General features: G+C 46.7%; 2 protein-coding genes across 2 annotated transcripts; both read right to left on the bottom strand.

The window, feature by feature from the left end:
• Positions 1 to 1,912: 1,912 nt before the first annotated feature.
• Positions 1,913 to 7,083, bottom strand: gnao1b (guanine nucleotide binding protein (G protein), alpha activating activity polypeptide O, b; the record flags this gene model as incomplete). Its single annotated transcript, XM_084436506.1, has 8 exons — positions 1,913 to 2,100; positions 2,286 to 2,439; positions 3,053 to 3,182; positions 3,513 to 3,641; positions 3,887 to 4,047; positions 4,761 to 4,902; positions 6,769 to 6,811; positions 6,966 to 7,083. The coding sequence occupies 8 exons, from the start codon at positions 7,081 to 7,083 to the stop codon at positions 1,913 to 1,915; spliced, it is 1,065 nt and encodes a 354-aa protein (XP_084292632.1).
• A 2,793-nt stretch (positions 7,084 to 9,876) lies between these two features.
• On the bottom strand, positions 9,877 to 17,341 carry tradd (tnfrsf1a-associated via death domain). Its single transcript, XM_084436546.1, has 6 exons — positions 17,283 to 17,341; positions 15,897 to 15,979; positions 15,512 to 15,671; positions 14,444 to 14,730; positions 12,222 to 12,369; positions 9,877 to 10,212 (listed from the first exon to the last, which is right to left on the bottom strand). The coding sequence occupies exons 2-6, from the start codon at positions 15,918 to 15,920 to the stop codon at positions 9,920 to 9,922; spliced, it is 912 nt and encodes a 303-aa protein (XP_084292672.1). The 5' UTR covers positions 15,921 to 15,979; positions 17,283 to 17,341; the 3' UTR covers positions 9,877 to 9,919.
• Positions 17,342 to 17,935: the final 594 nt, after the last annotated feature.

The following is a 17,935-nucleotide window of genomic DNA, read 5'->3' as shown; positions in this document are numbered from 1 at the left end:
AAGAGTTAAATAAACAAACCCATTCTCATTTCTAATGACTCGTCTTATACCCTGTAGTCTGTGTTCCAGCCGAGGGTGTAATTCCCTTTGTAGAGGTGAACAGGTGCGGGCGCTGGGTAAACACGGCCCCCGAGACGTGTCTGGAAGGCCTCAGCTGGGTGAGGGACGTTCAGGAGCCCCTGTGTGGAAACGCTCTAGTCAACCAGAGAGCCGGGTGCAGCCATCACCATGTCTACCCCCCCCCCCCCCCCCTCAGCTACATCCTCTCCTGCATCCACAAACTGAGGAGGCGCCGGTATCGAAATTGAACATCCTCAATCTCGGGGAAACAAGCTGAGCCTGGAGACGGGGGTAGTTAGGAAAAGTGTGGCTTTAATGTAAACACAACATTCGATTGGCTCAGCACAAACATTCCACATGAGAGAGCAACCAATAAACTACGGGGAGGAGATAAGGGGTGCAGCACAAAAACATTCACAGTAAAAAAAAGAAATCTGGTATAATCATAATCATATATATATACAGTACGGTGTTTTAAGGTGAAAATGGAGAGAGATAGAGAAATGAGGAGTGATATGTGACAGAGGGAGGAGGGCATGGAGGGATGGAGGAGAGGATGCATTTTCAGGTGCACAGTGAATAGATGGAGTTGTACTTTTCCTCTGTGAGAGAGAGAACGTGACAGATGGAGTGAACATCTGTCAGTCTTCAGGGGTGCGGGGGAAGGGGGGGGGGGTAACCCAAACTCCCCAAAGATACTGTAAGTCCACCCCTCTAATGCCATCCCTCTCTCCATACGCTGCTCTGTATCTGGCCAAAGCCTGATAGGTGGAGCCATGATGGGGAGCAGGCTGCCATTGGACAGCGGCTTCAGGCTCTCAGGAAGTCTGACAGGAAATAAATATGTGGCACAGGACTCTGGGAGGTATCAGGACGCATGGAGGGCATGAGGCTTAAATAAATTAATAAATCATTCGATGATAATAAAAAAATGTATTATGCATTCCTTTCATGATATTATTGTAAAATGTAGTTAAGATAGTGTGAAAGTGATCAATGTCGTCTAATTCCACTCTCCTTAGCTGTCATTCTCAGAAGGTTGACACTGATATGACGCTTTCCAGATTCATCATTGGCCGACAGGCATTTCTTCACACTTTAGGAGGCCAATGGCGAAGGCCACCCATTCTACTAAAAACCCTGACTAAACGCTCCTCCGCCCTTTGAATGGTCGAGAGAAAGAAAGAGAGAGACAAATGAAAGCGCCAGGAAGCGGCCCCTGTAGAGCGGTCCTGTGTGAGTCCAAAGGGGAGGGAAGTTCTATCTAGGACGCGGATCAGAACCGCCCTCGCTCCGCCTCCAGCCTCCGCCACCAGTACAACACCTCTCCTATAACATCATCATCATCACCTACATTTAACACATCACCTCTGCCAACCAAACACCAAGAGCTGCGTTCAGCGAACAGAAAGTTTGAGAATGTTGCGGGTAGAAATGTTACGTAGAGAACGGCACAATGTTCCTTCTTTTAGGATTGAAAGGACACATCATACTATAGACTCCATCCATGACATTTCTAGTTTGGGCTTTTGACAGCTGAACGCAGCCCTCGGACCACTCAGTTTCTGATAAACATCTTACAGTTGTTCATACAATCAACAACAAAACATGAAACACATTCAGCAGGAAACACATGTTGGAAAACAAATAAACAAAAAGGGGTGGTACTTTGAAATCAAAAAAGGAATATAGGTAGGAAACATGGCAATAACCTGGCGTCTGGAGTCTGGCGGCAGCTCTTTGGGTCCGTTTGGACGTGTAGATTTACATATTTATGCCTTTTAATATCATCAAAATTATTATTATTAACCACCTCATACTCTCCATGGCAACCGACGTGCTGGGCCGGGCCTCAGTATAAGCCACACCCCCTCAGGTTGTTGGCGATAATGATGTCGGTGACGGCGTCGAACACTACTTGGATGTTCCCTGTATCTGTAGCGCAGGTCAGGTGACAGTAGATCTCCTTATTGGGCGAGCGGTTCTTACTCTCAAACTGAACCTGGATGTAGGCCGTGGCGTCATCGTACGAGTTAGCACCTGGAGAGAGAGAGGCAGGGAGGAGGAGAGAAGATGGGAGGGAGGGAAGGAGGGAGGAGAGAAGGAAGGAGGGAAGGAGGAGAGAAGGCAGGAGGGAGGGAGTGAATGAGGGAAACAAAGCAAGATTGCGTGAGATGTTTCCATCTGTGAAGGCTGTGGCTGGGAATGTTCTCCAGAGGTCTTACCTGTGTACTCAGGGAAACAGATACTCAAGGGCGACTTCTTGATCTTCTCAAAAAACAGATCTTTCTTGTTGAGGAAGAGGATGATGGAGGTGTCGATGAAGAACTTGTTGTTACAGATCGAGTCGAAGAGCATCAGCGACTCGTGCATGCGGTTCTGTCAAAACAGGTCATACAAAAGAATGAGTGTGTATTTGAGAATGGGTGTGTGTGTGTGTGTTTGAGAATGTGTGTAAGTGTATTTGAGAATGAGTGTCCCTATTTACACCTAGCATTAAAATGCATTTTGGGTGACATTGCAATCTGTTAGTGCTAAACCACATGAAAGTACAGGTGTAAATGCACCCAAAACGTGTTGAAGACCGAGTGTGATCTGATCAGCCAAACCACCTCCGGAGGTGGTCAGGGATGCATTGTGACCACATTGAACACAAGCATGAACGCAAATGCGTTTTCAATCCACATACAGAAATGTTAAACCAATGCGGCGTTTGGTTGAGAGCATTCTGATCTCAATCGGACCTCACTGACCCATATTAATACCAGATGTAAATGTAATCAGGTTAAATCACATCTAGATACAATCTGGATACGAGACACATTTACTGCCAGGTGTAAATGGGGTCAGTGTGTGTTTGGGAATGTGTGTGAAAATGTGTGTTTGAGAATGAATGAATGTGTGTGTGTGTGTGTGTGTGTGTGTGTGTGTGTGTGTGTGTGTGTGTGTGTGTGTGTGTGTGTGTGTGTGTGTGTGTGGTAAAGATACTTACAGTTGTCTCGTCCTCATGCAGCACCTGGTCATATCCGCTCAGCGCCACACAGAAGATGATGGCTGTCACGTCCTCAAAGCAGTGGATCCACTTCTTCCTCTCTGACCTCTGACCTCCCACATCAAACAGCCTGCCAGACCACAGGAGGGCAGGTTAAACACACACACACACACACAACAATAACAACAACAACAACAACAACAACAACAAACACACACACATACACAGCACATGCAACGCACAGACCACAAGCTCACAGAAGAGCAGGTTACACACACCACGCAACACATACACACACACACACACACACACACACACACACACACACACCACTCCAAAGCACACTCCAAAAATGATAGTTTGATAGATTGTCTGCCTTATATATATTTTTATTTTTTATTTTTTTGGGACAGGGGATCACAGTTGACCCAGTTGAGAGTATTTGAATGTACAGTCTCACCTGAAGTGCAGGTTCTTGAAGGTGAAGTGGGTCTCCACGATGCCGGTGGTCTTGACCCGGGTCCGGAGGATGTCCTGCTCTGTGGGCTGGTAGTCTGGAGCTCCGATCCGGTCTAGACTGTCCAGGTAGCTGAGGACAGACGAGGAGACAGACGGAGGGGAGAGGGACGGAGGGACACGGAGAGTCAGGAGGAGGAGGAGAGAAGGAGGGAGGGATGAGAAAGGAGATTCTGATTTGAATCATTTTATAAATATGTAATATATATCTGAATGTGAAACATATTTTCATGGTATTTGTGAGAGAGGGCGAGCACTGACCCCCCCTCACACTCTCAGGTCTGGCTCTAGATGTTTGAGTCCCTAGTTTTCACTCACTACTGGGCGGAGTCGTTGAGCTGGTACTCGCGGGCGCGGTTGAAGCACTCCTGGGTCCCGGCGTCACTCCACACGCGCTTCATAGCGGTCAGAAGCTCAGCGGAGTAGGGCTCTGTGTCCTCCATACGACTGACCACGTCACACACCAGCTTAGCATCCGCCTGGAGACACGTTCATGCCACACAAACACACACACGCACACACACACACACACACACACTCGTTAACACGTACACACACACAAACAAACGCACACATGCGCACATCCACGCACACACAAACACGTATGCATGCATGCACACACACACAACCCACCCCCCCACACACACACACACACAATATGTTATGTGGAGCGGAAATGAGAGGGGGGAGTGAACGGCCGGGGTCCTGGATAAAGCCTGGGCCCCTCTGGCCCCGGGTGCTGAGGACGTCGGCTCCTAAGTGCTCTGGAAGGAGGGGCCACACTGGTGAACACTTTGAAACCCTCGCCAGTGCAGGACAGGGTGGTGGTACCGGCATCACACTTCTTTCTTTTTTTTAAAGATATTTTTTAGGGAATTTCTGCTTTATTGGGATAGGACAGTGTAGGTGACAGACAGGAAAGGTGGGAGAGAGAGAGGGGAAGACATGCAGCAAAGGGTGTGGGCCGGATTCGAACCCACGCCGCTGCAGAAAGGACTAGCCTTTATATGGTGAGCGCCCCAGCCCATTGAGCTACCAGGGCGCCCTCAAGATGCTCAAAACACTATCAGAGGTGTGTGTGTGTGGGTGTGTGTGTGTGGGAGGGGGGATGCTGCTTTGGGTGATGCCAATGGGCACTAAAGCAATCATCACACAGCAGCTAGGGTGAGACTGCGTTCAGTTCTGTACCCACCTTCCTGTCCTTGTCAGCGAACTCGATGCCCAGGGAGTCCATAGCGCGCAGGATGGCAGCCAAACTCTGGATGGTGTTGCTGTAGACCACAGGCTTATACTGCTTCACATCATCCCCAGAGAAGCCATCCTCATGGATAATCCTGCACACATACACACACATCAGCACAGACACACACACAGATATAGTATGTGGGCATGCGCGCATGCACAAAGACACACACACACACACACACACACACACACACATACATACACACACACACACACACACATACACTCACACACACATACACACAGGCATTCACACCTCAGTGGACACTGCACATTCCAGCAGATGCTATTCATGTGTGTGTGTGTGTGTGTGTGTGTGTGTGTGCGTGTGCGTGTGTGTGTGTGTGTGTGTGTGTGTGCTCTTTTCTGCAGTACAGGTCTGTCTTGCAGCCTTGTTAAGCAGTGCCTACTTCTCAGCCCACACCCCCAAAAACAGGCAATGCTTCACTAGAGGCACCCTCCTCCCCCACCCCACGCCCAACTCTGTCACACACACACACACACACACACACACACACACACACACACTCAGCGGCAGCCGATATGTAGCCACTTTCAATTCCACATCTGTAATAACCGTGTTAGGTGGTTGGTGCATTTAAGCCGTTGTTAATGACATTGACGTGGAATGCTCTGGAATCAGATTACAAATCCATTACACTAGCTACCAACCAACCACTATAAAACTAAGAGCCTGCAGCCTGAACAGGCCTGGCCAGTAAATCAGCGCCATCCAGGAGCGTTAAAACATCCTGACGTGGGATTCTCAAAATTCAGACAGTGTCCTTGTTAATAATATAGAATCCTACTAACCACAGTCAACACCAGCTCCCAATACAAACAGTCCAATCACAGCAGGCTCCTTCAAAAACAAGACCAACGTTTCTCCAGGGATTTTACCCCTTTATAAAACTTTCAACAAACAACTGAACGTAGTCAGACACATACATATGCACACACACACACACATACACACATGCGCACACACTCACACACACACAGAAACACAGACACAAGATTGAGTGTGTAAGGAGTCACTAAGTGCAGCTTCAGGTCGAATCTTCTACCTTTTTCCTATCCAAGCATTACATAAGCATCATAACCATGTGGAGCGCTCAACACAACTGAACACAACAAGCTAGTGAGCGCTGCTTATGGGAGCCACCTATACTGGCAGCATGACTCCCCTGGGACTATACGGATAGAGTGCTGAAATGGAGAGAGGGAGAGAGGAGAGAGGAGGAGGGAGGGAGGGAGGAGGGAGGGAGGGAGCAGCAGGATGAGGGTTGAGGGCAGGGATGAGCAGGATGCGTGAAGGGACTGAGAGTAAAGGAGGATCGGCTGATACAAATTATTTAAAAAAAAGTGTTAAATATTTGCGAGGAGGCTTGCACGATGTCTTAGCTAGATTATTTCTCTTATGTCTCCTTTCTTCCGGATGGGCCGTGGAGAGCTACTATTTACAGAAGACATAGTGAGAACAGTGATTTAGATAAGAGAGTGATTCAGATTAGAAATGAAAAGGTTTAGACAAGGTTTTAGATTCCATATTTTCCGCGTAAATCCGCTTTAGGCAAAGTACTCAGTGCGATATCAGGCACTTAAAACCATTAAGATTAAAGCAGAGGTATTCGCTAATGGAGCTGTAGTGACCTCACAAATACACACACAAACACACACACACACACACACACACACAAACACACACACATTTTCCCTCTACCGAGAAACCGATGAAAAACCCCTGACTGTGTTTCAGCACCACCACAGTGAACAGCACCTCTGCGGCCTGCGCGCCTCCGATTACCGTCTACAGGAGGTGCTCGAGTCACAGAGGTACGGCCTCTGGAAACATGGCGGAGCTTGAGCGGCTCAGCCTCAATATGGACAGAGGAGGCGCAATCTCAGGCCTCGTCGGAGACGAAGACGCCTAAATCAAAGAGAAGGACACTTACTTCATCTGTTTCACGATGGTGCTTTTGCCCGATTCTCCGCCCCCTGTAAGGAATAGATGGGCCGAGTGAGAGACGGATCAGATCGGGTAGAATCAGCACCACGGAGAGCAGCACCGCCCCGGTCCGCTTCTCCGATATCCATCCATTACTACCGAACCGTACAGAACGGTCGTCCCCGTTATGAAAGGGTGTCTTACCTAGCAGTAGCAGTTTGACGTCCTTGGCGGCGGTGACTCCATCCTCTTTGAGATTTTTCTCGATGGCTTTGCTCCTGTCCAGAGCTGCGCGCTCCTCGGCGCTGAGTGTACATCCCATGGCTCGAGCCGAATGAACAATCCCTTCTTCTCCTCTATTCCGCCCTGTCTGTCCCTCGCCGACTCAATCACGGTGGATCTCTCTCTCGCTCGCTCGCACGGTCTGCTACTGCATGAGGCCCAGATTGAGGGCGAATAGAACCGGGGTCCGAAAATATTTTTTTTTTGTTCCCGTGCCTGTGTAGCTGTCGCTCCGTCCCTGTAGGAGCGGGGGGTGGGGTCGTAGTGCTGAGCCTCGGGGCTGGGGGTCTCTATAGGGCGCTGGTGACAGAGAGCGATCTCATCTCTCAATCTCCTCACAGTAGCGGAGCCAGCAGGGGAGAGAGAGGGTGCGCGAGACTCACCTAGCGCAGACAGATCTCGCTGACGTCAGAGCCAAGGCAGGAGCTGTAAAATCACGTCCAATGAGAGAACATTCAAATATTCTTTTTAGAGGCATAAATGTTGCTATTGGGAAATTATTTAAGAATAAAGGGGTTCTTTATTACAAATGGTTCATGGTCTGGCACGAGGCTAGAAGTGAATTATTGCCCCGTTTACTCTTTTAATAGGGCGTCCCCGAGACTGTCACAGTAACAAATCAATGCCACGTATAACCCATTATCACACTAAATAGATATATTAATCACCCATTCATCTTCTAATAATCTATCAGTTTCTCTCACCCAGTGGCTCTGGGTTTACATGGGTATGTGCTTGTTTGAAAGTATATAGCCTACTGTACTTTGGGTGTTTGTGTGGGTGTTTGTTTTGTTGTATGTGCATTAAAAGCTCCTAATCCACACATCACATCTGGATGGACAGCAAAGTGGAGTGCGAAGGGGGAGGGCTTTCACAATGGACCAACCCTGATACCACAAGAGGCTGATTCACAGCTAAACCTGCAGCTTCAATCAGTTCATTCCTCTCAGACCTGCCTATTGGACCCATAGCCTTGATCAGTGAAACCCTGACCTTTCAACTCCAATCTCTAGATCTCACCGTGGCCCTTACGCAATGGGACATATGCCGCCATGTATAGAGTAACTTACCACATCAGCACTGTGTGTGTGTGTGTGTGTGTGTGTGTGTGTGAGAGAGTGCTTGTGTGAGAGTGCAAAATAGAGATTACTACCTCAGCAGTAGGCTGGACCTGGGGTAAATATGAATTAGGTAAAGCCTTCATTTCCCAAAATGGACTGTTTTACCTTCACTTCAATTACAGTAATGCATTCACAAAGACTAAAATAATAATCAGATTGCTGTTTTACAAATCCAACCCTTTATTTTACACTCTGACCCATTACTGTTCATAGCTTTGCTTTAGAAAGAGTCCAGTGCCAGTGACCAGACATGCTGATCACTGATGGAGCTCTCAGTCTCTACTGCTCCAGACCAGAGAGACTGGCTGGGTTGGAAGGGGAATGAGAGAAGGAACATAGTGAATTCATGTTCCAGACCAGAGAGACTGGCTGGGTTGGAAGGGGAATGAGAGAAGGAACATAGTGAATTCATGTTCCAGACCAGAGAGACTGGCTGGGTTGGAAGGGGAATGAGAGAAGGAACATAGTGAATTCATGTTCCAGACCAGAGAGACTGGCTGGGTTGGAAGGGGAATGAGAGAAGGAACATAGTGAATTCATGTTCCAGACCAGAGAGACTGGCTGGGTTGGAAGGGGAATGAGAGAAGGCACATAGTGAATTCATGTTCCAGACCAGAGAGACTGACTGGGTTGGAAGGGGAATGAGAGAAGGAACATAGTGAATTCATGTTCCAGACCAGAGAGACTGGCTGGGTTGGAAGGGGAATGAGAGAAGGAACATAGTGAGTTCATGTTCCAGACCAGAGAGACTGGCTGGGTTGGAAGGGGAATGAGAGAAGGAACATAGTGAGTTCATGTTCCAGACCAGAGAGACTGGCTGGGTTGGAAGGGGAATGAGAGAAGGAACATAGTGAATTCATGTTCCAGACCAGAGAGACTGGCTGGGTTGGAAGGGGAATGAGAGAAGGAACATAGTGAATTAATGTTCCAGACCAGAGAGACTGACTGGGTTGGAAGGGGAATGAGAGAAGGAACATAGTGAGTTCAGATTGCTCCTCAGCAACAACGGTGATGTAGCTACAAATCACAAGAACTGCTAATTTGTTAACAAGAAAGACTATTTTAGAAAAAACATTCCAGCAGACATACAAATGCACAAAAGAAAAAAAACAATACATAACAGCAAACATTTTAGTACACACACACACACACGATTGTTGCCATATGTTTATGTTCACAAGACACAGAGGTTAGCTCTCCACATAAAGTTAACTCTAAAAGCATTTGGACAGTGACAAATGTGTTTTTTTGGCCTGGGAGTCCTCAAGTGCAGAGAGTCAGCTTTAATTTGAGAGTATTTTTTATCCATATCCGCTGAGACGTTTAGAAATGACAGCACTTTGAACATAGTCCCCCCATTTGTGGGTACTAACATTTTTTTGGTTATTTTTCTTAAAATCAGTTTTCTATTGGGCAGGTGTGTTGCTAAGAAAACTGAAGATGTTGGATTCTAAGCTTTGGATTTGTCTTTGGAGGCTGTTGTTGATACTTGACAGCATGAGGACCCAAAAAACGCAAATAAAGTTTTCAGACAGAACACAGGCGTGCCAGAAGAGAAGAAAAGCACTAGTGAATGTCCTGGTAAACCATGGGAGACAGTTTCAAATACTTTCAGAGTTAAGATACATCATGCACCCCCCACCCCCCTCCCCACCCCCAACACACACACACACACACACACACACACACACACACACACACACATGCGCACACACACAGAAAGAGAACGTGTGACAGAGAGAGAGGGACACCCTCTCAGGGCTGTATGTCCAGAATGTTCTCGGCCAGGCTGGTGAGTTTGCAGTCCTCCAGAGCCCTGACCAGGCGGCCCAGGCTTGCCGCCCTCCCCTCCGCCTGGACGAAGAGGCTCAGCAGCTGATAGGCCTGCTCGTACAGCCCCTCCCTCTCGTACTCGTAGGCTAGGTTGTCTATGGCCAGACCTTTCAGCGCCCGGCAGTTCTTCCCCAAGGCCCGCCCCACGTGCTTCCACTGACGACCCACGCCGATGGAGAAGCACTGCAGGTCTGCTGGCGTCAGCATGCGGTCCTCTGATAGGCCGAGAGACACGGGGGAAGGGGGTTGTTAGTGATGTTGAGGGGTGGAACCTCAGACACATTTCAACATACATATATCTAACATCCAGTGTTTCCTGTGGAAATGATCTCTTGGTGTGGTGGTGCCAAGCTCAAGACAAGCCAAAATAGGGAGGATTTCTATACCAAAGCGGGGGGTCTGGGGGTCCTCCCCCAGAAAAAACAAAAAGTTTCAGTGAGTTAGTTTCCTGTATTCTGGTGACTTTGAACCCTTTTAATACGACCACGTCACCGGCAACATTTTAAAAATATCTAACAAATATTTAATAATATTTAAAAAAATATCTAGCAAATCTAAAAAATTCCTCACTCCAACACTTGCTGAAAGCTGAGAAACTGCGCTTTCTAGTATTATAGGGAAAATCCAATTAATATTTGAAATGTTGTCACTGTATTTTCAGGGTTAAAAGGGTTAAAGAATGAAAATAACAAAATTGTGAAACATATACTGAAAGGTATACTGAAACAGCATGGTTACACGACATATGCTTTCTTTAATTTTGAGTTATGGGGTGAGAATAATAGATAGAATGTTTTAGTTAATAAAAATTCATCTTTGATGCCCATTGATGCTTAACTGCATACTCATACTGTCTAAATCATCAGACTGTCTTTCTAATCTCTCATCTTCACTCTCACCTGTCCCCTTCCTTCTCCTCTCTCTTCTCCTGCTCTCCTCTCAACGACCTCTATCCTCTCCTCTCTCACCTGTCCCTCAACTCTGTACTGGTCCTGTCTTCTCCTACCACAATCACTGCCTTTTTACATTCCTTACATAAATAATAGGCTAGATTAGGCTATGCTTAACTGATATTCCGTTGCATTTGCTGTTGCTTTGACTGGCACTTTTAGGTGGCTGGAGGAACATTAACGCAAGCTAGCATCGTTAAACTGTCCAAAGAAACGTCCGCTCAATCAATCAGTCAGTCAGTCAAGGCAGCGCCTCTGATTCGCATGTTGTACTCGGGCTTGTGGTGTGGGCCGTCTCCTTGACAATGCTTGCTGACTGACAGACAGCAGCACGTAAGCTACGTAGATGGAGGCTCCACTTCGGCTCAAACATAGGCTGGGCTACTGGGTGCATGTGTAGCTCCACGTCGTGTTTCTTCACTGTATTTTTAAGATAACGTTACATATTTATCACACGTCAGCTATATTTTTTACTTGTCCGATCAGATAACTGCATGAGGCACTTGCCCGAACAGAGTTCACTGGTCCAGGGGAAGCAAAAGGCTAGCCTACCTGACTGCTCTCAACATCATTCTACTTTCTTTTCCTCTTCAAATATTGTCTACATCTGGAAAATGTAGGCTTTAGGATCTGCCAGTCGTCATCAGCGAATGATAAGACCAGATAGGCCAGAGATGGGCAGGAGCTGTCGGCACTTCTTACTTGAACGTTATCTAGCTCTACGCTGTATTATATGAGTCCACTTATTGATTACAAACATTCATATATTTTAAACTGCTATGTACCCTATTGAGGAGTAGGCTAGGTACCGGCACATGTTGGTCCAATTCAAACACTGGTTAAACACTAGCCTAAATCATTTTGTAATAGGCTCGCTGAAGAAAACATCCCTTCACGCACGTCTTTTGAGTTGACCACAGAAAGCAGCATTCACGGAGCGCGCGGCCCAAGCTATTGTTGAAAATACGACATTATCATGGTTTTGAAAGCGCAATTAGGCAGAAATATTTAGAAAGTTTACGATTTTTTATTTAAAACTTTAATATACAGTATATAGCCTAATGTGCATTATTATTTTTTGTATCAAATGTATGGTGAGGCGGCAAGGATTTTGGAAGATTGCTACCATCTAACATACCTGCTACCCTGAACCCTTCTTCTTAACCCAGTTTAAGTTGCTGAGCATCATAGAATCCACAAGCATCATAGAATCCACGAGCATCATAGAATCCACGAGCATCATAGAATCCACGAGCATCATAGAATCCACTCACCAAAGATCCTCTTCTGGAAGAGGAAGCTGTTGCTGGGCACCGAGGACACTTCCTGTGTGACGGCAGGTGGCGGGGGGGTGTGGCCTAGTAGCTGGTTCTGCAGCTGCTGCTCCAGCGCGGCGACCTCGTCATCACGCAGGCGTTCCGGCTGACAGGAACAGACATCATCATTTAGTGCCTAACCGGTGGTGTAAGTGAGGGGAGACAGAGTTCTGTCCATAGAAACAGCCCTTAATCAGCACTGAGGTAGAGGGCTGTAAACCCGACGGGGCCCGACACCATGGACAGATTAGGGCTGGACTGGGCCTTATTTTTAGTTCGGGTTTGGGTCTTGCTCGAACTCTTTGACACTGACACACGTGACATGGCGCTCCCGCCGTAAAAAAAGAAAAAAGAAAAGCTGAGTGTGTGAGTATCGTCAAGGTGGACAAGCGAAAAGCTAAACTAGCAGTGGGCAACGCTTTCCGAGCTCAAATGCGTCTGGGAAAGATGTGCTGGGTTGGTGACCACATGAGAGAACCCACTGCTAGCTAGACTGGCGCGCTACTGTATGTGTTGTTGAGTAAGCAGCAGCAAATGAACAAATGAACAGTGGAGTGGAATTAACTAATAGTTTTGCTCGTGATTTTTTTTTTCAGTTTTGTTGCTCACCTCACAGCGAAGTGGTGAGTCTGGTTTATGAGTTTTTTCGGTATGCCTGAGCTACAATAATGTTTCAGTTTGTGGGCATGCAATTGTTAGCTATTTAAGGACAGGTTCGGAATTTAGCATTATAAGCCATGTTATAAGATTATTCACAATCATATACAACGGCCAATATTAATGTTTCGTCAAGTGGTGCACTCTCAAGATACAGTATAGCCCGTTGCCGCTAACATACTCAATGGATCCACAGGTGCAAAGACAAAATCCCTCAAAAACACCATAAACTCTCGTTTTCAAGGACAGGAAACTCACCGTGTGGTCACTGGTGTCCGTTGATGTTCTGACAAAAAATCGCCACAAAGTATGCTTCCGATCGGATGTTATTTATAATTTAGTATAGAACTATTTTTACTCGCAGTACATACGTTTGTAAATACACGTTTCCGCTTGACCTTTGGGAGGTCTTGACTGAGTTTGGAGGCTACCGTAGAAGAAGCTTCTAGCCGCTTCGGGTCACAGGTCTACACAACAATAATAACAACAACAACAAGTCGAGAAGCCTAGGATTGCTTTGCAGCTGGTATTTCATTGATATTGTTAGATAGAAGTGTTCAAAACAAATATTGGACGCGGATGAATCTAAACATATCTGGCTTTGTTGTCAAATCAATGGATATAATATGATCAATAAAACCTGATCGGAAGCATACTTTGTGGTGATTTTTTTTGCCTAAACATCAACGGACACCAGTGACCACTCGGTGAGTTTATGGTGTTTTACAGGGGTTTTGTTTATGCACCTATGGATCCATTGAGTGTGTTAGCGGTGACAGGCTATATCTTGAGAGTGCACCATTTGACGAAACGTTGATATCGGCCGTTGTATATGATCGTAAATATAATTATAAATGGCTTATAATGCTAAATCCCGAACCTGTCCTTTAAGCAAGAGACGTTTCTTATTATTATTTTGCTTTTTTGTTCCTGTTTCACCTGATTCATTCTTCAAAAGAGCAGAATTCTCCATTGAGCATTTTTAATCGGAATGTAGCTGCTACATTGTAGCATTGGTGTCTGTGTGTGAGCGAGAGAGAGAGAGAGAGAGAGAGAGAGAGAGAGAGAGAGAGAGAGAGAGAGTGTGTATGTGTGTGTGAGTGAGTGAGTGAGTGTGTGTGTGACATGTGTCATCACATTGTGATATTGGCTTCGGGCTTAAGTCGAGCTCGGGCCAAGTAATTGCTAAACTCGCCCTAAATGCCACAGGCTGTGGCCGACATTTCAGGCCCGCGCAGACTACTAAACTGAGATGAAATCTGTACAATTGCAACTATTGGATAATTCCCACTTCTTATGTCACCATTACACCACTGTAGCCTCGTGAGCCAATGCTGATTTTACGAGCTCACATTCTATTTCTCTTCACGGAGATCAGGGTGGTCTCATGACACTAACCCCACCGCAACTACCTACAGCACCTTCATCAGGTCAAATCCAGCAAAGGTTGCTAGAAGCCTGGATGACATGAACCAGGGCGTTTGCTGCTGGGTGAGACGGATATGGGTGCTTCAGCATCTCACCTGTGACTGGTTGACATGCTTGAGGAAGAGCTCCAGAGAGCCCAGGCCCAGATCCAGGGTGTGTGTTCCGGCCTTCAGCTGGGTCTTCAGCTCCAGCTCCAGCTCCAGAGCGCCGGTCAGTAGGCGACAGGCGTGCTGGGCAAGGGACTGGCGCACGGCGCCAGAGCTGTAGCTCTCCAGGAAGCGCCTGCACACCGCCGAATCCACGAACTTCACCTCCACACCCAGGTGGGGGTCGGCGTCGTGCAGCTTCAGGATCTCGTACCCGCCCAGGCCCCCCACGGAGTCTGTTCACAGGTCAGCAGCAGGCAGAGGAGGTGAAAGCAGCAGCCACAGACATATTATATACCGAGATATACAGCTTTCTCTGAAGTGTTGCTGTTCCCAGCAGGCAGTGAAAGTGAAAAGAGCAACAGTTTAATATCTATACTAACAACACTCTCTGGGAGAAACCCAGTATTCTATAAAGCATTCTTTGGTTAGGCGTGACAACATCAGGCACCTCTCTATATCATCAAAAGAAGATTAGTTTCTTTTTCAAAATATTGCAGTTTTCAAAATGGAGCAAATTATCCTGCTCTTATTATTGATTTTAGAAAACATTTGTTTTTTTGCACAAAGCCGAAACTGACAGTTGTGTCTATGCGAGGACGCTGGGTTAGGGTTAGGGTTAGTCGAGGACGCTGGTTAGGGTGAGGGTTAGTCGAGGACGCTGGGTTAGGGTTAGGGTTAGTCGAGGACGCTGGTTAGGGTGAGGGTAAGTCGAGGACGCTGGTTAGGGTTAGGGTTAGTCTTACCTGTGAGAGGACGCTGGGTTAGGGTTAGTCGAGGACGCTGGGTTAGGGTTAGGGTTAGTCGAGGACGCTGGGTTAGGGTTAGGGTTAGGACGCTGGGTTAGGGTTAGTCGAGGACGCTGGGTTAGGGTTAGGACGCTGGGTTAGGGTTAGTCGAGGACGCTGGGTTAGGGTTAGGGTTAGGACGCTGGGTTAGGGTTAGGGTTAGTCGAGGACGCTGGGTTAGGGTTAGGGTTAGTCGAGGACGCTGGGTTAGGGTTAGGGTTAGTTTTACCTGTGAGAGTCAGCTTGATGACTTTGAAGACGCTGAACTTTCCGTGCGGATCTTTGTAGAGGGACAGCAGGTCCACAGAGGGACACAAGGACCGCAGGAACAGAACGGCACATCCTGTCCAGGTGCCGTCCCCGTCCCCGTCGCCACGCACCGCCATTCTCTGAAACACACACACACACAGGATAGGTCTAGTGCTGCTGGATGTGTACATACATTTTAAGCATTTTATTGTTCATGGTACAATATGACAAAAAAAACAATTTGAATGCAAGCTTTCCATTCAGTTCCGTGCATACGGGAGGCAAGCTACAGTGCAGTTGCAGGTGGCCTGTAGTTCCAGCCAGTATAAACCCCTCCCTTTGATCCTCATTCCTCCCTCTCCTACCTTTTCATCTATTGCGTTCATCATTGTCTGGGCATTCCTGTCTCAGTCTGCCAGCAGAGCAGTAATCCAGGTCCAGCCTCCTCCTGAAGAGACAGACCACCACACACAGGACGCTGCTCAGATGGGAAATCTGAACATCACAATTAACTGACACATGAGGATGTTTCAACAACAAGATGTCAATTAACCCAAGACACCAGAACAGCTGTGAATGTGGCCAGGGAAGAGTGACTTCCGTCCGAGTGCCTCTGTCCTCACCTGAACCCTCCCCTTGGTTTATACCAGCCTCCCCTATCCTTCAGTACAGTATCTCTGCCTCACCTACATTAAATCCCTCATGACATAATCTCCCTCTCCCCCTCCCCCAACACCCCCCCCCCCTCCTACCATCACAGCAGCACATCATCCCACTGTGGTCATGACCTCAACATCACCTCAACTCTGGGAGAAGCACAGTCTCCTGCACAACACACACTTAGCCTAGTCTGTTAAACAAGAATAACACCACGTGCTAAACAGACCTAGAGACAATAAAACCACGTGGAAAAGAGCATCATCTGAACAGGATTATACATATAGCCTTGTATTATAGGAATCTAACCAACTCATATATAATCATATTCAATCACTCCTCTACTGGTGCTCTCGCGGCTGATCCAGAGAAGTGCTGGTGAGATTAGTTCACTGGCCAGCTGCACCATAGTTTGTATAGACGGATTATTGTACCATCTATAGCTTAAAATCAACATTGTACATGAACTGCTGCTGCATCGAATACTAATTTAATAAGTGCCAACCAGTGAAGTATTCCCTAGACAGCTAAGACTGGGCTATTTAGTCAATATAGACGCATATTGACCGGTGAATATCTGCATCACAATGAAAAAGACAATGTCACTTTGTGTGGTTATTGATTAGTATAAATACTAGCTGGTGGAAATGGAATACTGTGTTTGTCAGCCTCAGTCTGAGAAAATGCATTAGGCTATAGCGCGCGGTCTGTGCGTCACATGACGAGTAAAATTCCATTAGATTCTCAGATGTGTGTTCTGGGGAACTGTAGTTAGAAAAACAAAACCTAAAAAGTGTAACGTTCACATTACATCTATTTATAATCCACTGTTGTCGGACATATTTAGATGAACGAAGTAGGCCTCTGCTGCCGAGATTTACAACAGGCTACCTGTGTTCAGCTCGACAAAATAGGCTATCAGAGAAGAGAAAGGAAGCAGGGCAACTTGAGAACTTTCTTTCATTGCTGGCTTCTAATGTCAGGATTTAGGTTGTTTTAGGTTGTTGTTGTTTTTTTACGTTGTTTAAATTAACTTTTCAGATTTACGATACTGCCTTTCAAGCTTAGACATAGTTTTATTGTCATTATCTTACCTTATTAAAAGAAAAAGTTTGTACTGGACGGCGACGCGTCCTGACCAGCGGAGCACACCCACAGATACAGTAATAACTATCCTGACACGGGATTGGCTGGAGGGAAACTTGGGCGCTGTGATTGGTGAGACTTTTCATGCCGATTGGCTGAAGTAAAGAACCTTTACGGGAAGGAAGTGTTTACAGTTGGTTGAATCATCCAGGGTTGAGGTTGAATAGCCTACATGAATACTTCTAAGACATTTTGTGGGCTACCATGTCAATCTGATGTGAACATTATCGTTTCATAAAATAGAGGTGGCGTATTAGGCACAGAGTTGCAGTTGAGGGTGAGACGGGAGCAGGTTTGGATGGTGACAGAAAAATAATCTAATTATTGTATTAATTTCCCACCATTTCCCTCAAATTACTAGATTTAGGTCAGTAGGTTTAATCAAGGAGTTCGATGACCTCCCTTCGCCCCTGTCAGCAATCCTGGCGACATGGTGAGGCTGTTACATAATACTTCACCCCTTTTCTAGGACGGATGCACTCGTTTCCTGAGAAGGAAGGTCAATCGAAACTATGGCAGATGTGCCATATCTGTTTATGTTCGTTTCCTAGTAAACCAATATAAAACAATAAATATACCTGCTGCTGCCATTTGGCCAGGT

The sequence above is a fragment of the Borostomias antarcticus genome (genome assembly GCF_949987555.1).
Source record: "Borostomias antarcticus genome assembly, chromosome: 4".
In the NCBI taxonomy this organism is placed as follows: domain Eukaryota; kingdom Metazoa; phylum Chordata; class Actinopteri; order Stomiiformes; family Stomiidae; genus Borostomias; species Borostomias antarcticus.
Note: the sequence above shows the minus strand (reverse complement) of the source record. Positions and strands in the feature narration are given on the sequence as shown.